Source organism: Haliaeetus albicilla, chromosome W (genome assembly GCF_947461875.1).
Source record: "Haliaeetus albicilla chromosome W, bHalAlb1.1, whole genome shotgun sequence".
In the NCBI taxonomy this organism is placed as follows: domain Eukaryota; kingdom Metazoa; phylum Chordata; class Aves; order Accipitriformes; family Accipitridae; genus Haliaeetus; species Haliaeetus albicilla.
The window spans coordinates 35528877-35551433 of NC_091515.1; the positions used below are offsets into that span (position 1 = coordinate 35528877).

Consider the following 22557-nt stretch of genomic DNA (forward strand, 5'->3'; position numbering starts at 1 on the left):
GTGCGCTCGTACCCAAGAGTTCTACCAGAGGGGCCATATCGTCATTAGTGATACCGCAAAGATTCTGCACCCACTGGATATCTCCCACAAGCTTCTGGACATCATGCACCGTTGAAATTTCTGATGTTATTTGAAACTTCTGAGGTTTAACATTGCTAGCATCTATGTGCCACCCCAAATACTTCCAAGGTGCTGCCTTTTGCACCTTTTCAGGAGCAATTATTACTCCGCGATGGCTTAAGATGTCCTGCAATTGAGTTAAAATTTCATCCTGTGGCAAGTTCCTTCCTGCTATCAAAATGTCATCCATATAATGATAAATAATTAACTGAGGAAACTGCTTTCTTACAGGCTCTAATGCCCAGGCCACATACACCTGACACATCGTGGGGGAATTGCGCATTCCTTGCGGTAACACGACCCAATGGTATCTCTTATAGGGCTCTGCCTTGTTAATCGATGGTACCGAAAAGGCGAACCGTTCAGCGTCATCTGGGTGCAAGGGAATGGTGAAAAAACCAATCCTTTAGATCTATAATTAACAAATCCCATTCTTCTGGAAGCATAACTGGAGACGGCAAACCCAGCTGCAGGGCTCCCATACTGTGCATCACTGCATTCACAGCTCTGAGGTCATGTAACAGTCTCCATTTCCCACTTTTCTTGGGAATGGTAAATATTGGTGTATTCCATGGACTAGTAGAAGGAACAACATGTCCCGCTCTCAATTGGTCCTCAACTAACTCTTGTATTTTTAGCAGCTTTCAGAATTTAGCGGCTACTGATCAATCCAAACAGGCTCATCTGTTTTCCAGCTAATTTTCAGGATTGGCTGCCCCTCAGTGACCGCTCCTAAAAAGGATGGGTCACTAACATTGCCTTCATTTGGCTCAATAAATCACGGACTATGAGGCCAAACAATTCAATTGGGGTAGTCATGATATACGGACGCATCGTAACGTGTTCACCGTCGGGGAACACAAATGGGTAATGGGTAGCTGACTTACTAAGGTGGCTTGTGTGCCCCCTATCCCTGCAATGCCAAAATTTGGATTGATCAATGGCCATGATGGAGGCCAAATGCATCGTGAAATAATCGTAACATCAGCTCCTGTATCGATTGTCATTGGTTTCTTGACGATAACTCCGTCAGGCCCTTCCAATTCCACTACCTTTTCTGGTTTACCTCTTGTTATGTCCATGGCAAGGTATACCTGTGGTTTCCCTGTGGAGCCGAATCCACCATCTCCACGTTGTACTTCACCTGGGTTCGGAACACACGACCTGAATGGAACTAATTGTGCTATTCTGGTACCTTTAGGAATAGAAACAGGAGGGATTAAAACATGAATCATAATTTTCACAGTCCCACAAAAATCTGCATCAATAAGCCCTGGGACTACCAAAATTCCTTTTAGAGCTGTTAAAGATCGCCCCATTAAAAATGCACTAAGCCCAAACCCCAATGGTCACTTTATGTTGAATGTGTACTGCGGTTTCCACATCCACTCTGGAGCTTCCTGCAGCGGCGGATCTGGTAGTTGCGAGGCTGCCTGAGGGCCGGCAGCCCAAACCCCTTGCATTTGTGTCGTCGCGCGAGGGGCCTTGGCGCTCGGTGTAAAGTTTCCCTTCTTCCTGCATTCTTGGTGGTATGGTTATCTTTCTTACAACTGTTGCACCGTCTTTTTGTTAGTAGAAACTCTACATTGGCTCTTAATGTGTCCATGTTTACCACAATTAAAACACTTGACCGAGGGTTTCTTACTGGCTTTATCAATAAGCGGATTCCATACTGACTCACAGCAGTCTTTAATTTCTCAAGGACTTTCCAGTGAAACGCCTCCCATCTTTTTTGTCCATTATTTTGTACAACAACTGGGAATGCTTGGAGCATAGTCCCGTCCACAAGGGCTTTTTTTATTACTCCCCTCCAATGCCTCTCCCTCTCGTCCGCAGCGGCTACTGCAGGCGGCTCCGCGTCTATCGCGGGCGCAGTCGGTTTCACCGTCTCTGGTTCCGAGAGGCGGGATGGATTAAAGGGCGGTGGCGGGGGGGGCGGATGGTCCTGCCCGGGGGCCGGCCGCGGCCGCGCCTGGCGGCGGCCATTCCATGGCCGGCTGACACGCGCCGCTGCAAGTGGGCGGAGGGGGGGGCGGAAAGGGGGGGGGAGGAGGGAGGGGCCGGAGGAAGCGCCGGAGGGGGTGCAGATGACGGCTCAGCAGGCATAGGCTCAGGCAAAGGCTCAGGAGGCTCAGTCCGCTCTCCCGGCAAGGGTGCCAGATTTCCCCCGCGGGGGGGCTGTTTCCTCCTCTGCCACAGTCTCCAACCCCCGCTGCCTCCCAGTTATCACCTCCGCGGGCGGCCGTTCCTCCCACTCTCTCAACTGACGGTATAAATCTCCCTTGACATCCTTGCCTGGAACCCAGTCCAAGAGGCATTCCTCTAAGTCCCCCCGAACCACCCGCCGCAACTCCTCCCATGGATACTGCGGAGGGGGCACATCCGGCCCCGCTGGTGCCGTCCCTACAGGAAAAACCTCCGTCTCTGCCGTACCCTCCGTGTCCATGCCCTCAATCAGAGATGGACCGCTCTGTGAACCCCGCTCCACGGCCGCCCACTCCGTCTGAGTCTGCCTTACTGTCCCCGAGGGCACTATCTCCCGCGGTTCCTGAGGCGGCGCTTCATCCGCAAACATAGCAGCTCGCGCCGCCAACCAGCACGCCCCAGCCTTCCGTCCTGCCGCGACCACCTTCTCCACCTTTCCCCAACTTTGCAGTCGTTCAGCAGCTCCGCACTCGCCCGCGAGCACAGATTGGAGCAAAGACTCCCGAATCTCTCCCCATTTGGGAGGGCTCAAAACTTCTCTAGGAGACCCAATGTCTCCCCGGCGCAGCATCCATAGGATGCATTCGCCCGTGGGGCCCTTCCTAATCGAACCGCGGGCACCCACCTCATCAGCCAATACCTTTAATACCTTAATCACTTGCGCAAGTTCCATCGTCGCCTGTGCGACCGATCACGTCGGGGTCACCACTATGTAGCGTTTGCTACATATCAAGGTGCTGCGACTAGATCACTGGTCGGCCCGGACCAGGGAAAGAGACAGATAGCACACACCGTGTGAGCGTCAACTTCCGCTTTTTATTGCGCAGTTAATTCCTTTTATACTAACAAGGGTAGGCAGGATTACAGATACGTCATAGGGCTGCGATTAACCCTCTATCTTTCCGTGACATCGCGAGATCTTCCGAACGCCAAACCCTACAAGACAGTTACATGTTTAAGTTAGTACAATAAACAACAGTCAATTTTCAACAGCTAGCAACAAAGAAACTTGCCTCAAGAAGCTAGTACCATTGCTAGTACCAGGCAACTGATATAATCATCCTCTGAATTAATATGTTAAAAATAGATCTTTTAGTAGGGGTTAACAATTTGACTATATTAACCTCCACACTACATATTTGGACCTTGATGGATTGATCCATTATGTACTGTTAGTCCATAATTACAAAATGTTTAAAATAAATGCCTTCTTTTAAATGAATGATGCTATAGCATATTAAAGCATTTTGAATATTTTTTAATTTTCTTATATATTTATATGTTCATACACACACACATATGCAAACTTCAACATGAATGGAACAAACCATTTGAAAACATTCACCTGTCAGCAAACATAACAGCAGCTGATAAACAAAAGCAGATAGGAACCATTTTTAGGGAAGAATAAAAGAAAGCCTGCAAAAATTCCACTTCCTTACTAAATGCCAAGCATCAAGAATAGGAGCAACTTCTGTATGTAGGAGAAGATGGGTGGGGGGGTTAGGGTTTTTGTTTGTTTGTTTTAGGGTTTTGTTGGGGGGGGGTGTGGTGGTTTGCTTTCTGCTTTTTCTAACTTATAAACATCCTAAAAGAGATAGCAAAGGATGAGGCTAGGCTAATCTCATTGCCAGTATTAAGTTTTTTGGCTGGAAATACATTTCACAATAACATAGGATAATAATACATGTAGACACAAATATATCAACTGTGACAAATTTGTTTGCTATACAGCCTATGTCAGGCTTTTCATATGAGATAAGGCTTCATAGAAATTTTAAAGATTCCATTATTATACAACATTTTTCTAGATTTTTTTTCAAAACTTTTGCACAATCAAAAAGGCAGAAAGCAAGTGACAGAGACTCCAAAAAACATGAACAAAATACATTAGAACAATGAGAAACCATGATAAAACCCCTTTTTGAACTGAGAAATAACAGTGGTTACAAGGGACAAAGAGATAGGATACTGGTTGTTTCCAGAAATGTCATGTGCAACAGAAGTGGCCTGGATCACAGGGCAATTTTCTTTCTAAAGGCAAGGCTTCTTTACCTTGCTGTTGCTGGCTGGACATAACCAGGGTAAGATCTCCTTGTGCTTGTGGCTTGCCTTTGCCTAGCTAGGAAGGACTGTCCTGAGCCTGTACTGGCCAGTCTGTCTTCTGCTGCTTTTTTATGCAGAGTCATTCCCTATAAAGAGAAACTTAGTGAATACCAATAAATAACGATGAACAACTAATTTACAATTTATTATTTCTTCTTCACAAATACGAGATAACCTGGTTTGAATTTCAAGCATTATGTTTTCAAGAATGGGGTTAAGACATTCTTTCTGATCCTTTTCAATGAGTTCACTTTTTATCCTCATGCAAGTTTGCAGCAATTCTTGAGAAAAAAGGACTCCCAATGTGTCAGGTCTTGAACGTGCATTTCCACACATGACCACATGGTGCTATGACATACCTTTTGGAAAGCCACCCCCACCACCACCCCACCCCCCGGAAGTTGAGCTAGAAGAGTACTTCTCAATTATATTCACCTTCTGTGAAAATACTAACTTAATAGAAGTGGTGGGAGCATATTTTGATGCTGGTGGATACCAAGTTGAACATGGGCCAGCAATGCATCCTTGTGCTGAAGAACACCAACAGCATCCTGGGTTGCATAAGGAAGAGTGTTGCCAGCCGGTTGAGGGAGATGATCCTTCCCCTCTACTCAGCACTGGTGAGACCCCACCTGGAGTCCTGTGTCTAGTTCTGGGTTTCCCAGTACGAGAGAGACATGAACGTGCTGGAGAGAGTCCAGAAAGGGGCCACAAAGATGATTAAGGGACAGGAGCATCTTTCATACTAGGAGAGGCTGAGAGAGCTGGGATTGTTTAGCCTGAAGAAGAGAAGGCTTGGGGGGAATTTCATCAATGTGTACAAATACCTGAAGGGAGGGTCCATAGAAGAGGGAGCCAGGCTCTTTTCATTGGTGCCCAGTGAGAGGACAAGAGGCAATGGGCACAAACGGAAACACAGGAGGCTCCCTCTGAACATAAGAAAACTCTTCTTGACTGTGAGGGTGGTTGAAGACTGGAACAGTTTGCCCAGAGAGGTTGTGGAGCCTCCATCCTTGGAAAGATTCAAAAACTGTCTGGACATGGCCCTGGGCAACCGTCTCTAGGTGGCCCTGCTTGAGCAGGGGGGCTGGACAAGATGATCTCCAAAGGCCTTTCCAACCTTAGCTATTCTGTGACTCTGTTTTTGAGACAATTTGTGTCTTTAGCAGAAGCTAGGAACTATGAAATATTCCCACTTCTGAATGGCAGGGAAAAGAAGAAAATCGCATATTGACTGGAAGACCCTGAACAGTATGAGATGATAGAAGCTATGGTGGGCTGTGGATAAAATCAGAGACTAACTAAAAGGAAGAAGCAGGTGAAGCTATCACTAATCATCTTCATCCACATGAGAGTCAGGCTACTGAACTATATCTCTCAGCCTTGTCTTCCGCTTACCAGTGGGACCAACATTATGTAGTCGGAAAAGGGCACCAGGTCACCTGAAAGTGCCTTCAATACTAAAAAGATTCAAATGCTCTGTTTAAACACCATTTTAATCTCCTACTCATGAACATAGCAGGAACATAAAACAGCAAGAAGGAAACTCTTCCAAGGGAAGGCAGAGTGAAATGATTTAACCTCTATGATGAAACAGATGCATGTTACAGGGGGGTCAGGGACTCCTATCAGTTTCAAAGCAACCACACCCTATCAAAGGTAAGTCTTGAACACATTTGCTGAAGGTGAACAATTCCCTGCAAAAAGGTCCAACACTGTGTGATTGATATACAATTCCCTTATGTTTTGATTAGTGTAAGTGAGGCTTGACCCTGCACTCACCCATTTTCATATGTAGTAAACAGAATGAAAGAACCAAATATGTATAGCTTGGTAAATGCCACAAGAAGAGTATCAGGTGTGCACAAAACTACCTGCATTGTCACCCTAATGAAATAGAAACAAGCAGAAGATTGGGGAGGGGACAAAGACGAGAATTAATTTGAGTATTAGAAGACAGTATAACTAAAGGTCTGAAATTACAAAATAGAAAACTGAGGCTTCCTTCCCCCCCCCAAAGTGATGCTTCAGGTTTTGAAACTTGAAAATAACCACCACCTTGGTTTCCATATTCTGAACTGAGGCTTACTTTGCTGTTTTTCAGTATGAACTCTGTCAAGCCTTTTACAAGTTTATTGTTTTCCACTAGGGGTTAACTGTTATACAATGATAACTAAAAGAGAATGCTTTCATCTGCATATATATTTGAAAATACTTTACACACAAAAATATTATAAATAAATGAAGACCTTGATAAACACCACAGAAACAACTAAGATTAACCTTTTTATCATTTTTAAGTTTGGAGATTCTTACCATATTATACCAGGCACTAACAATAAACTTCTCTTCCATTTCTCTTTGACTCTTTGTTTTTTCGTATTCTTTCTAAAACAAAACAAACCCCATATATTTAAAATTGTTTAACCGCAGAGAACAGTAAATATTAGAGAAGCACAGTCTATACCCCAAAATGAGGAAACATAAAAGATCTACTGGAAAACATGGAGATAATTACCTCTAATGAATGGAACATTCTGTCACGTTCCTGCAACTGATTTTTCAGTGCCTGAATCTCAGGAGCTGCACCCTGGTTTTGTTTAGGATCTAAGGTGCGGATAACCTGTGAGAGGAAAACCACAGTTTGTTTTTAATTCAATGTTGGAAAAGGCATCAAAGCATTATAACCACATAAGGCAGATTAAGAGACATAGAAGTGACTTAAAACATGTCAATATAATAAATTAAAATGACTTTTAAAAATGTCAAACAAAAGAATGCTTAATTTTAAAAGGCTGAGGTATAATACAAACACATCTCTCCCCTAATAAGACAGAGGCTCTAAATTGTCAACCAGGATGATGGAGACTATCTCTAAACAGCAATCATTAAGTGTCACACATCATCTGAAATGTGCTCTAACAGGACTGTCAAACAAAAGTGTTGATAGGAGGAAGCAAGACCTCAGAGGTTCAATATCTTGGACACAAGGAAGCAGTTCCTACCCCCATTCTGTACTGCCACAGGACCAGAGCATGTGAAACCTTTCCTTGAAGCCTTTTTCTCTTTATAGCTAAGGATTACCTATCTGTTACCCCTCAACTCACTCCTCACAGTGAACTCAAGGACTACTTCTATCTGGAAAGAGGCTGTGATTCAGGGATCTGTAGTACCAATAATGCAAATTTTATAAAGTTCTGCTACAACCAAGAAGAATCCACGGCAGTGCATGTGTGATGAAGTTTCTGCCACTAAGTAAGATGAGAGGAACAACTAACTACATTCTTATGTGGTGTCTATCAGAGGCAGCATTTGAGCGCTAACACTCAAGAACAATTCCAGTAAAGGCTGAGGTTTTTAAGCTTGTCCTAGAAAACAGCTGAAAAACTTTTTAAAAACATGTGAGCCCTAGCATGGACATGACTTCAGCCAAACTGCATCACTCACTGATGAGCCTGGAAGAACTTCCACCAAGAAACAGGTTATCACAACACCAGGAAGGGGTTAACACCATCTCTGTTATCCACTGGCACTTGTGACTCTTAAGGAGCTTTGTCTGGATAACTCTAATATAAATCTGTATCAGTGGTGTACAGAAGTAGTACAAAGGATTTTGGTTAGATAGTAGTCACAAGTACAGATACTTAATTTAGTTTTAGTCCTACAGAGTGAAGTGAAGTGTGTGGTACAGCCTGTTAGGGAAGGATTGTTAACTTGGAACCCAGACACTTACACTTTTGGCCTTTTCCAAATACTTTTTGTATCGTTCTTCCATTTGCCTCATTTCTTCATCTTTTTTCCGCAAAGCTTCTTGTAATTCTTCAATTTTGAGTGCTTTATGTCAGGATTAGAGGATAAAATAATTACATTAAATTTATTTACATGCATTTAAACAGACATTAAACCCATAGCTAGGACTTTATTTCAGTTAAGAAAAGCTTACATAAGGAATGAAAAATGCTTATTGATGCAATGGACACAATAAGTTTAATTCAAAACCTCAGAAACACATATGAAAAATGGTATATTGTAGGTCAAATGAACAAAAGTTTAACAGTCCTAAGTGACAAGCAAGATTCTTGCTCATATCTGCCCAAAGGTAGTAATGAACAAAATTCTTCAAAATTGTGACATGAAAACACTCCAATTATGTTTTCTTCACATCATCCTCAAGAAGTGATGCAGACCAACAGGACAGTTTCACTGTACAGCCAATTTCCTGTGTTGATTTAAGAATGTACCAAGCCACTACTACTTATGCAAGCTATACATCCTACTTGCATCTTTTTCAGAAACAAGGTTTTTCACAAACAACTTGCAATTCAAGTAAGCCAATCAGAGAAGTCTGAATATGCTCTAAATTTTAGAGGTTAGGGACTCAGAAAACCAGGCCCCTTTCTGCCCTGCCCCCCACAACTGAGGCATGTTAAGTATGGAAGGATTACATACTCATCAACTACTCAGCTACTGAACTTCATCTTCAGTTGTCTTATAATTTTCTAAAATGTGGAATTTCGTAACGTAATATTGTTCTGTGGTTTTAACTGGAAACTAATGAAAATTTCTTGGATCTAAAATTTACCTAATGATTATGTAATCATTAGGTAGCTGGAAAGCTGCCCAGCAGAAAAGGACCTGGAAGTATTTATCAACAGCTGGCTGAATATGAGCCAGCAGTGTGTCCAGGTGGCCAAGGCAGCCAGTAGCATCCTGGCCTGTATCAGAAATAGTGTGGCCAGCAGGTCAGGGAAGTGATTGTTCCCCTGTATTCAGCACTGGTGAGGCTGCACCTTGAGTACTGTGTTCAGTTTTGGGCCCCTCACTACAGGAAAGACATTGAGGTGCTGGAGTGCATACAAAGAACAGTGAAGCTGGTGAAGGGTCTAGAGAACAAGACTTATGAGGAGCGGCTGAGGGAACTGGGGCTGTTTAGTCTGGAAAAGGAGGCTCAGGGGAGACCTTATCACACTTTACAACTACCTGAAAGGAGGTCGTAGTGAGGTGGGTACTGGTCTCTTCTATCAAGTAACTAGTGATAGGAGGAGAGGAAATGGCCTCAAGTTGCACCAGGGGAGGTTTAGATTGGGTATTAGGAAAAATGTCTTCACTGAAAGGGTTATCAAGCATTGGAACAGGCTGCCCAGGGATGTGGTTGAGTCACCATTGCTGGAGGTATTTAAAAGATTTGTAGATGTGTGTCCTGGGTTCAGCTGGGATAGAGTTAATTTTCACAGGAACCTGGGAGGGGGCACAGCCAGGACAGCTGACCTGAACTAGCCAAGGAGCTATTCCATACCATGTGACATCATGCTCAGTATATAAATGGGGAGCGAGCTGGGGGGAGGTGCTCTCTCAGTGTGGGAAGTGGTGGAGCGTCGGGTTCTGGGTGGTGAGCAGTTGCACTGTGCATCACTCGTTTTGTATATTCTTTTATTAGTACCGTTGTTATTGGTGTAACTTCTCTTTTTGTGTTTTCCCAGTAAACTGTCCTTATCTAAACCCTCGAGGTTCCGGTTTTTTTTTTCTTTTCTCCTTTCTGATTCTCTTCCCCATCCCACCGGCGGGGGGCGGGGAGGAGTGAGAGAGCAGCTGCGTGGTCCTTTGTTACCCGCTGGGCTTAAACCATGACAGTCCTTTTTGGCGCCCAACATGGGGCCCGAAGGGTTGAGATAATGACAGATCTGGCCAGAGCATGTTGAAACAAATTTGTTATACACATTTCTTATATTAGTTAAATAGATGCTAGTCAAAATGTTGGTTCATTTGTTCATGTGGTGGCATTTTGTAAGTTCTTATATGCACTGTGTATCGCCTATGGTTACGCTTATCACCTCTGGGAGAGGGATCGGGATTATCATTTTGCTGTACTGGGCAATGTTAACTTATGAAATGATTACATCACTGGTCATGAGGTTAAACTGGTATCTGTAGGCCGCAGTGATATAATTTCCATACTTTGGGCACCTTCTGTCGGAATTTATTGGTAATCGCACCCAATCCATGGGGAAGTCGGGGGGGATACTTCCCCCCATTCATTCACCTCCCTTCTCTCCTTCCAGCTAATTACAACAGCTTTTGAGAATTTTGAATATCCTTGGGATGTGCAAGCCAGCGTGCTGTTAGTGCTATGTCTCCTGAAAGTGTTTCAGGTCTTGTTTAGGGGTACAAAAAAGTTTTTTAAGAATACCACCCAGAGATCTGCCCCAAGGCTGGATAGTCATGAGTGGCATGGCATGTGGGAGAATATGGGCAGGTATCTAGAGAACTTCTCACCTCCAGTGGTTTGGAGCTTCACTCCCGAACAACTACAGGACCCTCATGAAGTGATAGAATATTTGAAAGGAAAATGCTGTGGTTATTCCAGAGACGCACAACTCACTGCACTGTGCTGGGCCCTGGCCAGTATCTACCAAACACTGCTTGATATTAGGCAGCACCCTCAGGGGGAAGAGAGGGAAAAACAGACTGACAGGCACTGTGGCTACCCCAGCCCTGGTGACAGGCACTGCAGATGAACCAGAGAACCAACCTGTGCCAGTATCAGTTGCCCCTATACAGAAGAAGAAACACACAAAGAAATCAGTTTGCTTAGTGAGGGATGAAAGTGAACCAGGGTCATCATGACAACAGGAGGAAGAGGTGGAACCTGAAATAACCACCCGATCTCTATCCCTGAGTGAGTTGCGTGACATGAGAAAAGATTTTGGCCGCCACCCAGGTGAGCACATTGTTACCTGGCTGCTCTGATGCTGGGATAATGGGGCCAGTAGTTTGGAATTAGAGGGTAGGGAAGCCAAGCAGCTGGGATCTCTGTCTAGGGAAGGGGGCATTGACAAGGCAATTGGAGAAAAACACAAGTCCTCAGCCTCTGGAGGCGACTTCTCTCAGGTGTAAAGGAAAGATACCCCTTCAAGGATGAAGTTACATGTCACCAAGGCAAGTGGACCACCATGGAGAGAGGTATCCAGTACCTGAGGGAATTAGCCGTGCTGGAGGTGATTTATAATGATCCAGAAAATGGGCAGTCACCCACAGATCCAGATGAAGTCCAATGCACACAACCCACGTGGTGGAAGTTTCTACGAAGTGCACCACCAGCCTATGCCAACTCATTGGCAGTAATGTCCTGGAAAGAAGGCTATGGACAAACGGTGGATGAATTGGCTGTCCAACTCTGGCAATACAAAGGAAGTCTCTCTTCCTCCCTACAGGCCTGTGTCTCGGCTGTAGAGGAATTGTCCCGGGAGTTCCAGCAATTCAAAGTGGATACGTCCTTCTCCCCACCTGTACAGGCCCGCATTGCAGCTTTTAGGAGTAAGGATTCCTCTGCCCGAGAGAGGAGAGAGAAGATACACATGATGGGCTAATCTGTGGTTTTACCTGTGTGTCCATGGAGAGGACATGAGGAAGTGGGATGGAGAACCTACCTCAGTCCTGGATGCACGGGTACGTGAGTTGCGAGAAAAAGCAATCAGAAAAGAGGATTCTTCTTAGAAAACTGCTGCTCCAGTTTCCCATGACAGAGTAGAAGGGCTGATCTCATTTCTGAACCTCTTGAAGGGACTTCTAATTCACGTGTACGAAAAGTGAGTACTGGATACTCTGACCAGGATTAGAGGGGCCCTGCCTCCAGCCAGGTGGAGGAAATGGACAATCGGGTCTACTGGACTGTGTGGATTCGATGGCCTGGCACATCAGACCCACAGGAATATAAGGCTCTAGTAGACACTGGTGCACAGCGCACTCTAATGCCATCAAGTTTTAAAGGGGCAGAACCCATCTGTATCTCTGGTGTGACAGGGGGATCCCAAGAGCTAACCGTATTGGAAGCCGAAATGAGTCTAACCGGAAATGAGTGGCACAAACACCCCATTGCAACTGGCCCAGAGGCCCCGTGCATCCTTGGTATAGATTACCTCAGAAGGGGGTATTTCAAGGACCCAAAGGGTACCGTTGGGCCTTTGGTATAGCTGCATTGGAGACGGAGGAGATGATTGAAAAGCTGTCTGCCTTGCCCAGCCTCTCTGAGGACCCTTCGGTTGTGGGGTTGCTGAGGTTGAAGAACAACAAGTGCCAATTGCTGCCACGACGGTGCACCGGCAGCAATATCGCACCAACCGAGACTCCCTGATTCACATCCATAAGCTGATTTGCCGATTGGAGATCCAAGGAGTGATCAGCAAAACTCACTCACCCTTTAGTAGTCCCATATGGCCAGTGTGGAAATCTAATGGGGAGTGGAGACTAACAGTAGATTATCGTGGGCTGAATTAAGTCACACCACCGCTGAGCGCTGCTGTGCCAGATATGTTAGAACTTCAATACGAACTAGAGTCAAAGGCAGCCACGTGGTATGCCACAATTGACATTGCTAATGCATTTTTCTCAGTCCCTTTGGCAGCGGAGTGCAGGCCACAGTTTGCTTTCACTTGGAGGGGCATCCAGTACACCTGGAATCGACTGCCCCAGGAGTGGAAACACAGCCCCACCATTTGCCATGGACTAATCCAGACTTCACTGGAAAAAGGTGAAGCTCCAGAACACCTGCAGTACATTGATGACATCATCGTATGGGGCAACACAGCAGAAGAAGTTTTTGAGAAAGGGAAGAAAATAATCCAAATCCTTCTGAAGGCTGGTTTTGCCATAAAACAAAGTACGGTCAAAGGACCTGCACAGGAGATCCAGTTTTTAGGAATAAAAAGGCAAGATGGACGTCGTCAGATCCCAATGGATGTGATCAACAAAATAGCAGCTATGTCTCCACTGACTAATACAAAGGAAACACAGGCTTTCTTAGGTGTCGTGGGATTTTGGAGAATGCATATTCCAAACTACAGTCAAATTGTAAGTCCTCTCTATCAAGTGACCCTGAAGAAGAATGATTTTAAATGGGGGCCTGAACAATGACAAGCCTTTAAACAAATTACATGGGAAATTGTTCATGCCGTAGCCCTTGGGCCAGTCTGGGCAGGACAAGATGTTAAAAATGTGCCCTATACCGCAGCCAGAGAGAATGGCCTTACCTGGAGCCTTTGGCAGAAAACACCTGGGAGACCCGAGGCTGACCCCTGGGATTTTGGAGTCAGGCATACAGAGGTTCCGAGGCCCGCTATACTCCAACTGAAAAAGAGATATTGGCAGCATATGAAGGAGTTCGAGCTGCCTCAGAAGTGGTTGGTACTGAAACACAGCTCCTCTTAGCACCCCGACTGCCGGTGCTGGGCTGGATGTTCAAAGGGAGGGTCTCCTCTACACATCATGCAACTGATGCCACATGGAGTAAGTGGATTGCACTGATCACACAACGGGCTCGCATAGGAAACCCCAGTCGCCCAGGAATTGTGGAAGTGATCACGGACTGGCCAGAAGGCAAAGATTTTGGAATGTCGCCAGAGGAGGAGGTGATGCACGCTGAAGAAGCCCCACTGTATAATAAACTGCCAGAAAATGAGAGGCAATATGCCCTGTTCACTGACGGGTCCTGTCGCATTGTGGGAAAACATCGGAGGTGGAAGGCTGCTGTATGGAGTCCTACACGACAAGTTGCAGAAACTGCTGAAGGAGAAGGTGAATCAAGTCAGTTTGCAGAGGTGAAAGCCATCCAGCTAGCATTAGGAATTGCTGAAAGAGCGAAGTGGCCAGTGCTCTCTATCTCTATACTGACTCATGGATGGTGGCAAATGCCCTATAGGGGTGGATAGAGCAATGGAAGAAGAGCAACTGGCAACACAGAAGTAAACCCATTTGGGTTGCCACACTGTGGCAATATATTGCTGTTCGGCTAGAGAATGTGGTTGTAAAAGTACATCACGTACCCAAGAGTCGGGCCACTGAAGAACATCAGAACAGCCAGCAGGCTGATCAGGCCGACAAGATTGAAGTATCAGAGGTGGATCTAGAATGGCAACGTAAGGGAGAGCTATTTATGGCTCAGTGGGCCCATGATACCTCAGGCTATCAGGAAAGAGATGCAACATAGAGATGGGCTCGTGATCGAGGGGTGGACTTGGCCATGGACGTTGTCGCGCAGGTTATTCATGAATGTGAAACATGTGCTGCAATTAAGTGAGCCAATCAGCTAAAACCCCTGTGGTATGGAGGGCGATGGCTGAAATAGAAATATGGGGAAGCCTGCCAGACTGACTATATCACCCTCCCACAAACTCGCCAAGGCAAGCGCTATGTGCTTACAATGGTGGAAGCAACCACCCGATGTCTGGAAACATATCCTCTGTCCCATGCCACTGCCCAGAACACTATCCTGGGCCTTGAAGAGCAAGTTTTATGGCGATACAGCCCCCCAGAAAGAATTGAGTCACACAATGGGACTCATTTCTGAAACAACCTCATAGACACCTGGGCCAAAGAGCATGGCATTGAGTGGGTGTATCATATCCCCTATCACGCACCAGCCTCCGGAAAAATCGAACAATACAATGGACTGCTGAAAACTACACCGAGAGCAATGGGGGGTGGAACTTTCAAACATTGGGATACTCATTTAGCAAAAGCCACTTGGTTGGTTAATACTAGAGGATCTGCCAATTGGGCTGGCCCCGCCCAACCAAGACTTCCACATACTGTAAAAGGAGATAAAGTCCCTGTAGTGTGCATGAGGAGTATGTTAGGGAAGACAGTGTGGGTTATTCCTGTCTCAAGCAGAGACAAACCCATTCGTGGGATTGCCTTTGCTCAAGGACCAGGGTACACTTGGTGGGTGATGCAGAAGGATGGGGACGTTCGATGTGTACCTCAGGGAGATTTGATTTTGGGAGAGAATAGCCAGTGAATTAGGCTGTATGGTGTTAACTGCTAAATAGCCTGCCAATGCATGTCATTGTATCTATAGTGGCTATATGCCATATCAAGGGTATTACTGTAAGAATTACCCAAATGACTGAAGGATGGACTTTGAAACCGAGCCAAGTGCAACAGTGATGGAACTTGAACTGGCGCCCAGCGATTTCCTCAAGATCAACATCTTCGACCTGCAGACCAAGGGCATGAGTTGCACCAAATGTACCAGCCACAAGCTCCAGAGGCAGCATGCAACAATCCAACACCTCACACCATCTCTCCTATCCTGAAGGACTGTTACAACAGATGGAGCCCCAAAGTCATGGATTAAATAAAATTGATGGACACATTAGAAGGATGGCCCATAGACTAAGGGAATGCTATTTCTCTGTGTGTGGGGGGTGTTCATATACATATACCTATATGTATATAAGACAAGGAAAGTGGTAGTGGTTGATTGGAAAAATGTAAGATCTGGGCATGATGTAGATGGTATAGAATAAGGGGTGGATAATGTCCTGGGTTCAGCTGGGATAGAGTTAATTTTCACAGGAACCTGGGAGGTGGGGGGACATAGCCAGGGTAGCTGACCAGAACTAGCCAAGGAGCTATTCCATACCATGTGACATCATGCTCAGTATATAAATGGGGAGCGAGCTGGGGGGAGGTGCTCTCTCAGTTGTGGGAAGTGGCGGAGCGTCGGGTTCCGGGTGGTGAGCAGTTGCACTGTGCATCACTCTCTTTGTATATTCTTTCATTAGTACCGTTTTTATTGTTGTAACTTCTCTTTTTGTGTTTTCCCAATAAACTGTCCTTATCTCAACCCTCGAGGTTCCGTTTTTGTTTTTCTTTTCTCCTTTCTGATTCTCCTCCCCATCCCACCGGAGGGGGGTGGGAGGAGTGAGCGAGCGGCTGCCTGGTCCTTTGTTACCGGCTGGGCTTAAACCCTGACAATGTGGCACTTAGGGACATGGTTTAGTGGTGGACTTGGCAGTTCTAGGTTATCGACTGGACTTTATGATCTTAAAGGTCTTTTCCAATCTAAATGATTCTATGATTCTATCATTCTTTGCCACGGCTCTAAAATGTAATCTGCTACATCTCAAGAATTAGTAGCGTGGTTTTGGTCATTATAGCTTTCAGAGTAATTAACACCACACATACCATTACCACTTGAAACATATGTTTTTCTTACAGCTTTTATAGATATTAAATGAAATATTAATTAAAGGTCATTCCCTGCATGCAAAACATTTTACAGTTAAAAGAAATGGAGTGCATATCAGAAAACTCACAACTTTTATTACATCTTGGTTCCAAATCCTCAATAATAGCTCGTTTCTTCTGTAGCTCATTGTTAGCTTCATGGAGCTTCTCACTGTTACAAACCATAAAAGCACATATTATTTTTTCAATACTCTTATCCTCTGGAATGAACATTAAGTGATAAAAAAACCCCAAACCCTCAGAGTATAGCATTTTTCTGGGAGTATAGTTGACTTGGCTGTGAGGTATGAGGACAAACGGCAAGTGGGTCAATGTCTATGGGAATGTTTATAAAATATGCTAAAAAGCATTACCATATATGCAGAGTTATAAAACCAGACAGCTTCATTCTCATCCCAGAATTATATACTTACTTTAGAATTTACAATAAATTGTACAAAGCATGCTTGAAGTGTATAATATCAATAGCTGTGATAAGATTTGGGAAGAATGGCTTACGCCCCCCCAAAGTTATAGAGACTATACTTTCTAGTAAGGCAGTTAACAAGTGAACAATTCTTTAAGTAAAACTTGCAGTTTAAAAAAAGTGTAAAATTAAGAGCAGTGCAGAAATAGTATAACAGAAAGATCACACTCTTAACTTAAGCTTTACGTAATTTTAAATTGTTTTCTAACCACCAGAAAATGGTGGCTCTTTCATAACTCCTTTTAATTTGGCAAAGACTTTCCATAAGAAATGAAAATAATGCCTCAGTAACAGATTCTCTACATATTCCTGTGCTATCTGCATGTCTCTTCTTTATGTATCTTCCAAATGCACTACTGCCTTCCCACTGCTGTTAATGGCTAAGCACCTGCTAAGCATATGGAAAGCAGATCATTTCATATGGCAAGCAAAATATGGAAAGCTTTATTACTTACAGATGTTCTTCAAGTTTCTTTTGCAGAAGCAGCGACTAAAATAGAAAGTTAAATGTGTCAGTTATTTTAATACGTTATGGTGCTTAGTATCATTTCAGTCATATTAAAATATATAATTTCACAGTTATAACCAGAAACAGCCATTTAATTTAACCCATTTTTGGTCATAATTGTATAGCAGTTTTCTGTAGTAGTTGTCCTTTCCTTGATATCTGTGGACTTTCCCAAAATCAGAATGCCTTATAACTTCACAAATATTTTCTCAGAATTAGAACAATATAGGAGAGATCCCTTAATGACAAAATTGTATTTCAGTTGTTTTCATTGCTTTGTGATTCAGTACTTTTGTAGATTAGACTCAACAAATGTATTTAAAATTAGTGGAAAATATGCTTGAAGAGCTGTTCAAAGCAATTTCACATAAAGACTTGAGGTAAAATTCTGTCCCCAAAAAAATTAGATGGAGTAGAGTGCCACTGACCAGAGCACAGCAGAAATTTTATCCTCAATTGCTCTGCTTTTCTCTGTTTTCACATCTTTCTTTGCCTACAAATATGTAAATATAATACACCTTCTGCTGTTCTGATTTCTGGCTAAGTCACATTTGAATAAGCTCTTGGCAGGGGGTGTGGTGGTGGTGAACTTCAAAGTAAATTTTAGTTTATTCATAAACTCACTTTATATATAGTGATCATCTTTTAAAATCAAAACCATAAATGCCTACAAAGTAAAAGTAGTATTAAGTAAACAGAAAGCCATACTCACAATAGCCTTGAGCAGAAACCCATGCCAGGAAACAGAGATGACATATTAGCATAAAGCAAAAAACAGCAACCAACAGAAGAAACTATTTAGTAACACATGAACAGAAAAGCTTAAAGCTATGCATTTTTTCCAGACATGCACATTTTTCTTACTTCTCTGTTCTCATTAACAGTTTCATCCTGTCACATTTTCTGAAGAGTTTAGGAAAGCTAGTAAAAATTATCCATACTGTGTTCAAGTATATGAATGCTTTTCCACTTTCACACATATGCAAACATCATCTGAATTTCAAAGGAAAGCAGTTGCTGTTATGAAAAGTAATTTTAACATTGAAGTCACATTAGTAGCTGTGCTGGTTTTGGTTGGGATAGAGTTAATTTTCATCATAGTAGCTTGCATGGTGCTGTGATTTGGATTTGTGCTGAAAACAGTGTTGATAACACAGGGATGTTTTAGCTATTGCTGAGCAGTGCTTACACAGAGTCAAGGCCTTTTCTGCTTCTCTCACTGCCACGCCAGCGAGTAGGCTGGGGGTGCACAAGAAGTTGGGAGGGGACACAGCTGGGACAGCTGACCCCAACTGACCTAAGGGATATTCCAGACCATATGACATCATGCTCAGCATATAAGGCTGGAGGAAGAAGGAGGAAGGGGGGACGTTTGGAGTTATGGTGTTTGTCTTTCCAAGGAACCGTTACGCATGATGAAGCCCTGCTTTCCTGGAAATGGCTGAACACCTGCCTGCCAATGGGAAGTGGTGAATGAATTCCTTATTTTGCTTTGCTTATATGCTCAGCGTTTGCTTTACTTCTAAACTGTTGTATTGGTTTTGTGTGGCAAGGTTTTGGTAGCGGGGGGGGTTACAGGGGTGGCTTCTGTTAAGAAGCTGCTGGAAGCTTCCCCTGTGTTCAAGAGAGCCCATACCAGCCGGCTCTAAGACGGACCCGCCGCTGGCCAAGGCCGAGCCAATCAGCGATAGGGGTAATGCCTCTGTGATAACATTTTTAAGAAGGAAAAAAAAAAAAAAGTTGGGACAGATGAAAACAGCAGCCAGAGAGAGGAGTGAGAACATGTAAGAGAAACAACCCTGCGGACACCAAGGTCAGTGAAGAAGGAGGGGGAGGAGATGCTCCAGGCGCCGGAGCGAAGATTCCCCTGCAGCCCGTGGTGAAGACCATGGTGAGGCAGGCTGTCCCCCTGCAGTCCATGAGGTCCATGGTGGAGCAGATATCCACCTGCAGCCCGTGGAGGACCCCACGCCGGAGCAGATGGGTTCCCGAAGGAGGCTGTGACCCTGTGGGAAGCCCACGCTGGAGCAGGCTCCTGGCAGGACCTGCGGATCTGTGGAGAGAGGAGCCCACGGAGCAGGTTTTCTGGCAGGACTTGTGACCTCGTGGGGGACCCACGCTGGAGCAGTGTGCTCCTGAAGGTCTGCACACCATGGAAAGGACCCATGCTGGAGCAGTTTGTGAAGAACTGCAGCCCATGGGAATGGCCCACATTGGAGAAGTTCGTGGAGGACTGTCTCCCATGGGAGGGACCCCACACTGGAGCAGGGGAAGAGTGTGATGAGCCCTCCCCCTGAGGAGGATGAAAGCGGCAGAAAATAACGTGTGATGACTGTAAACCCCATCCCCGTCCCCCTGTGCCGCTGGGGGGGCTTGGTGGAGAAATCCAGGAGTGAAGTTGTGCCCAGGAAGAAGGGAGGGGTGGAGGGAAGGTGTTCTGAGATTTAGTTTTATTTCTCATTACCCTACTCTGGTTGATTGGTAATAAATTGAGTTAATTTTCCCCAAACTGAGTCTGTTTTGCCCATGACGGTAATTGGTGAATGATCTCTCCTGTTCTTATCTCAACCCGCAAGCTCTTTGTTATATTTTTCTCTCCCCTGTCCAGCTGAGGATGGGGGAGTAATAGAACGGCTTTGGTGGGCACCTGGCGTCCAGCCAGGGTCAACCCATCACAACTGTCTTTATCTCAACCCATGAGTTTTCTCACTTTTACCCTTCCAATTTTCTCCCCCATCTCACTGTGGGGGGAGTGAGCAAGCAGCTGTGTGGTACTTAGCTGCCTACCCAGGTTAAACCACAACAGTAGCAAAGCAGCAAATATGTAGTCTGTTGGGCTGCAATCAACATGTAGAGATACATGTATTTTGGTGGAGACATTCTGAATTGGTGTTATTTTCACATGGTTTAAATACAAGACATTAAATATTGGATATTTAACTCAGACTGCCTTTTTGGTTTGCATTTGTCCAGTACCCATTATAGTGGATTCCTAGTCTGTGACTGATACTCCAAAGTGCTATCACAATATAAAATAAAATAATCAACAAAATTACTTCATTGCTTTTCCTTTCTATGTTCTTTCAAGAAAAATTTAAACACAAAGCCAATACAGACAATTTGTATGCAGTCCAAGAAAATTTTTTAGCTGGAGTTTAAACACTTCAAAATATCATTTTTAATCACATTCCTGGGTTGTGCTGTTTGATTAGTTCAAAGTTGGATTGTCTTTTACACTACGAATAAAGAGGGTAGGAGGTAAAATAACCCAAGTGACCAAGGAGGAAACATAACTCAGTGACTCCACTGAGTTCAAACAGAGCTACAGAACTTTACAGTAGCTATGGACCTGCGGGTTTTGGCCATTTGCTTTTTTCCTTTTCCAGTTTTTCTAAGAAATATAATAACAAATTAGACACACAGTGGAAGGGACACCCTGTTGGCCAATCCCAGGGCTGTCCCAGGAAAGCATCAGCCCCATGGTCCAGGCATGGAATCCATCAAGATGAGTCAATGCTGGAGCACCTTTCAGACTGAGGGGGGTTGCTGCCTAGGGGTATGGGACACATTATGGGGAAAAACATTTTGGGATTGCACAGGACTTATTATGGGATGTTTAGGGGAGGAACCAAAGGCAGGAAAAGGAAGGGGTTTAGGTGATTTGGGGAGGAACAAGTGTGGGAAAATAGAGGGTATGGAGATAAAATGGTCCAGTCGCATGTAAACAAGGGGCTGGTCAGTACGCTTGTCTGGCCATGCCCTGTACCTGATCAGCGCAGTCTGTGTTATCTTATTAAATTCCATTTCTAACTCTTTCCCTGGGTGAGGAACAATATTCTGTGTGCATGTGTGTGTGTATGGGGATCTGAGTGCCAGTGACTGGAGTCAGACCACAGGTCACAGGGGCTCATATGCCTGGGTGCCAGCAACTAGAGAGACCAGAGTGAGTGAAATCAAGTGCCAGCCACTGGAGTGGGACCAGAGCACCCGTGTGCCCATAGTGACAGCAACTGGAGCAAGCATGGTGGTTGTGTGAGTGAGTGTGTGATTGCTAATGAATATCAAGCTGGACTAGCCAGCATGTAGGTGAAGTGACCTGGGAGCCAGGAATATGTGTGTGTGTCTCTAAGGGCGAGACTGGCTATTGGGGGACCAGAGGAGTTCTGCCCACTGTACCAGCAACTGGAATGGGCCTGCAGCCTCAAGGGCTCTTATGTCTGGGTGCCAGCAACTGGGGAGACTGTGATCCAGGAGCCAGCTACTGGGCAGACTGAGTGTCTGAGCCCTGCTGCTGAAGGCATCCACATTATACATATATACATATATTTGCACTAATCGACCTCTATCCTGCTCAGCCAGAGAGGGGAGGATGAGGCCATTGGTGCTGTCTGTGTTCATGTGAGTGCTCTGTGTGTCTGTCTGTGATCTGTGTGGCCAGCCACGTATATATGTGGTGTATATGCGTGCTCTGTGTGCGTGTGCTTACTGGGAATATATCTTCAGCCTTGCTATTGGTTGGACCTGGAGACATGGAGCTGTGGCAGCCTCATCTCTCTCAGGCTGATGGATCTGGCCTGATTTCCCCTAACAAATTTAACAGGTTGGCCTCTGCTTTGAGTAGGAAGATGGACCAGACATCCAGACCCCTAAAGGTACCTTCCAGCAAAGTATTTTGTGATTCTACATTTCCTTTTTTGCTCATTTAAGAGTATATGTAGGCAAATATTCAGAACCTAACAAGATGATAGGTCCATGGGGGTAGTGCCTATATATCACCGTTGGTATGGTCAAATTTATACTGAAGCTAGGAATGCAGCTGGTGCATCATGAGCTTCAGCTCTGCCTGGTACCCACATCAGTACAGTTCCATGTGAAAACCTGTGCTGGCATGGTTTTGCTACTAGCAGAACCCAAACCAGCTTGGATTATACCTACATGGGCTGTAGTCAGTCCTTTAAGTGCATTGTAGACATATGCACCGTCTAAACCAAAGTCTCAAACAGGGCCAGATTTAAAATGACAATAAATAAAGGTATATTTGATTAGACTGAGATTATTTACAATACTCTCCACATCTGAGCATAACTTTCATAAACACATTGCTCAAAAAGTAAATCACAAACCA

At 44.7% G+C, this 22557-nt stretch overlaps 1 protein-coding gene across 5 annotated transcripts in view; it reads right to left on the reverse strand.

Moving 5' to 3' along the window:
- Positions 1-3570: 3570 nt before the first annotated feature.
- The window catches only part of LOC138683426 (protein Hook homolog 3-like), a 116262-nt gene continuing 97275 nt past the window's right edge, over positions 3571-22557 (reverse strand). For 4 of the 5 annotated variants that reach the window (XM_069775162.1, XM_069775161.1, XM_069775159.1 and 1 more), the window contains 6 exons: positions 17380-17414; positions 16527-16609; positions 8165-8265; positions 6950-7054; positions 6748-6819; positions 3571-4517 (listed from right to left, as the gene is read on the reverse strand). In XM_069775162.1, coding sequence (XP_069631263.1) covers positions 4377-4517; positions 6748-6819; positions 6950-7054; positions 8165-8265; positions 16527-16609; positions 17380-17414 — 537 coding nt within the window. In that variant the 3' untranslated portion in view covers positions 3571-4376. The remainder of the gene's footprint in view (positions 4518-6747; positions 6820-6949; positions 7055-8164; positions 8266-16526; positions 16610-17379; positions 17415-22557) is intronic. The other variant, XM_069775160.1, reaches the window with a different exon arrangement.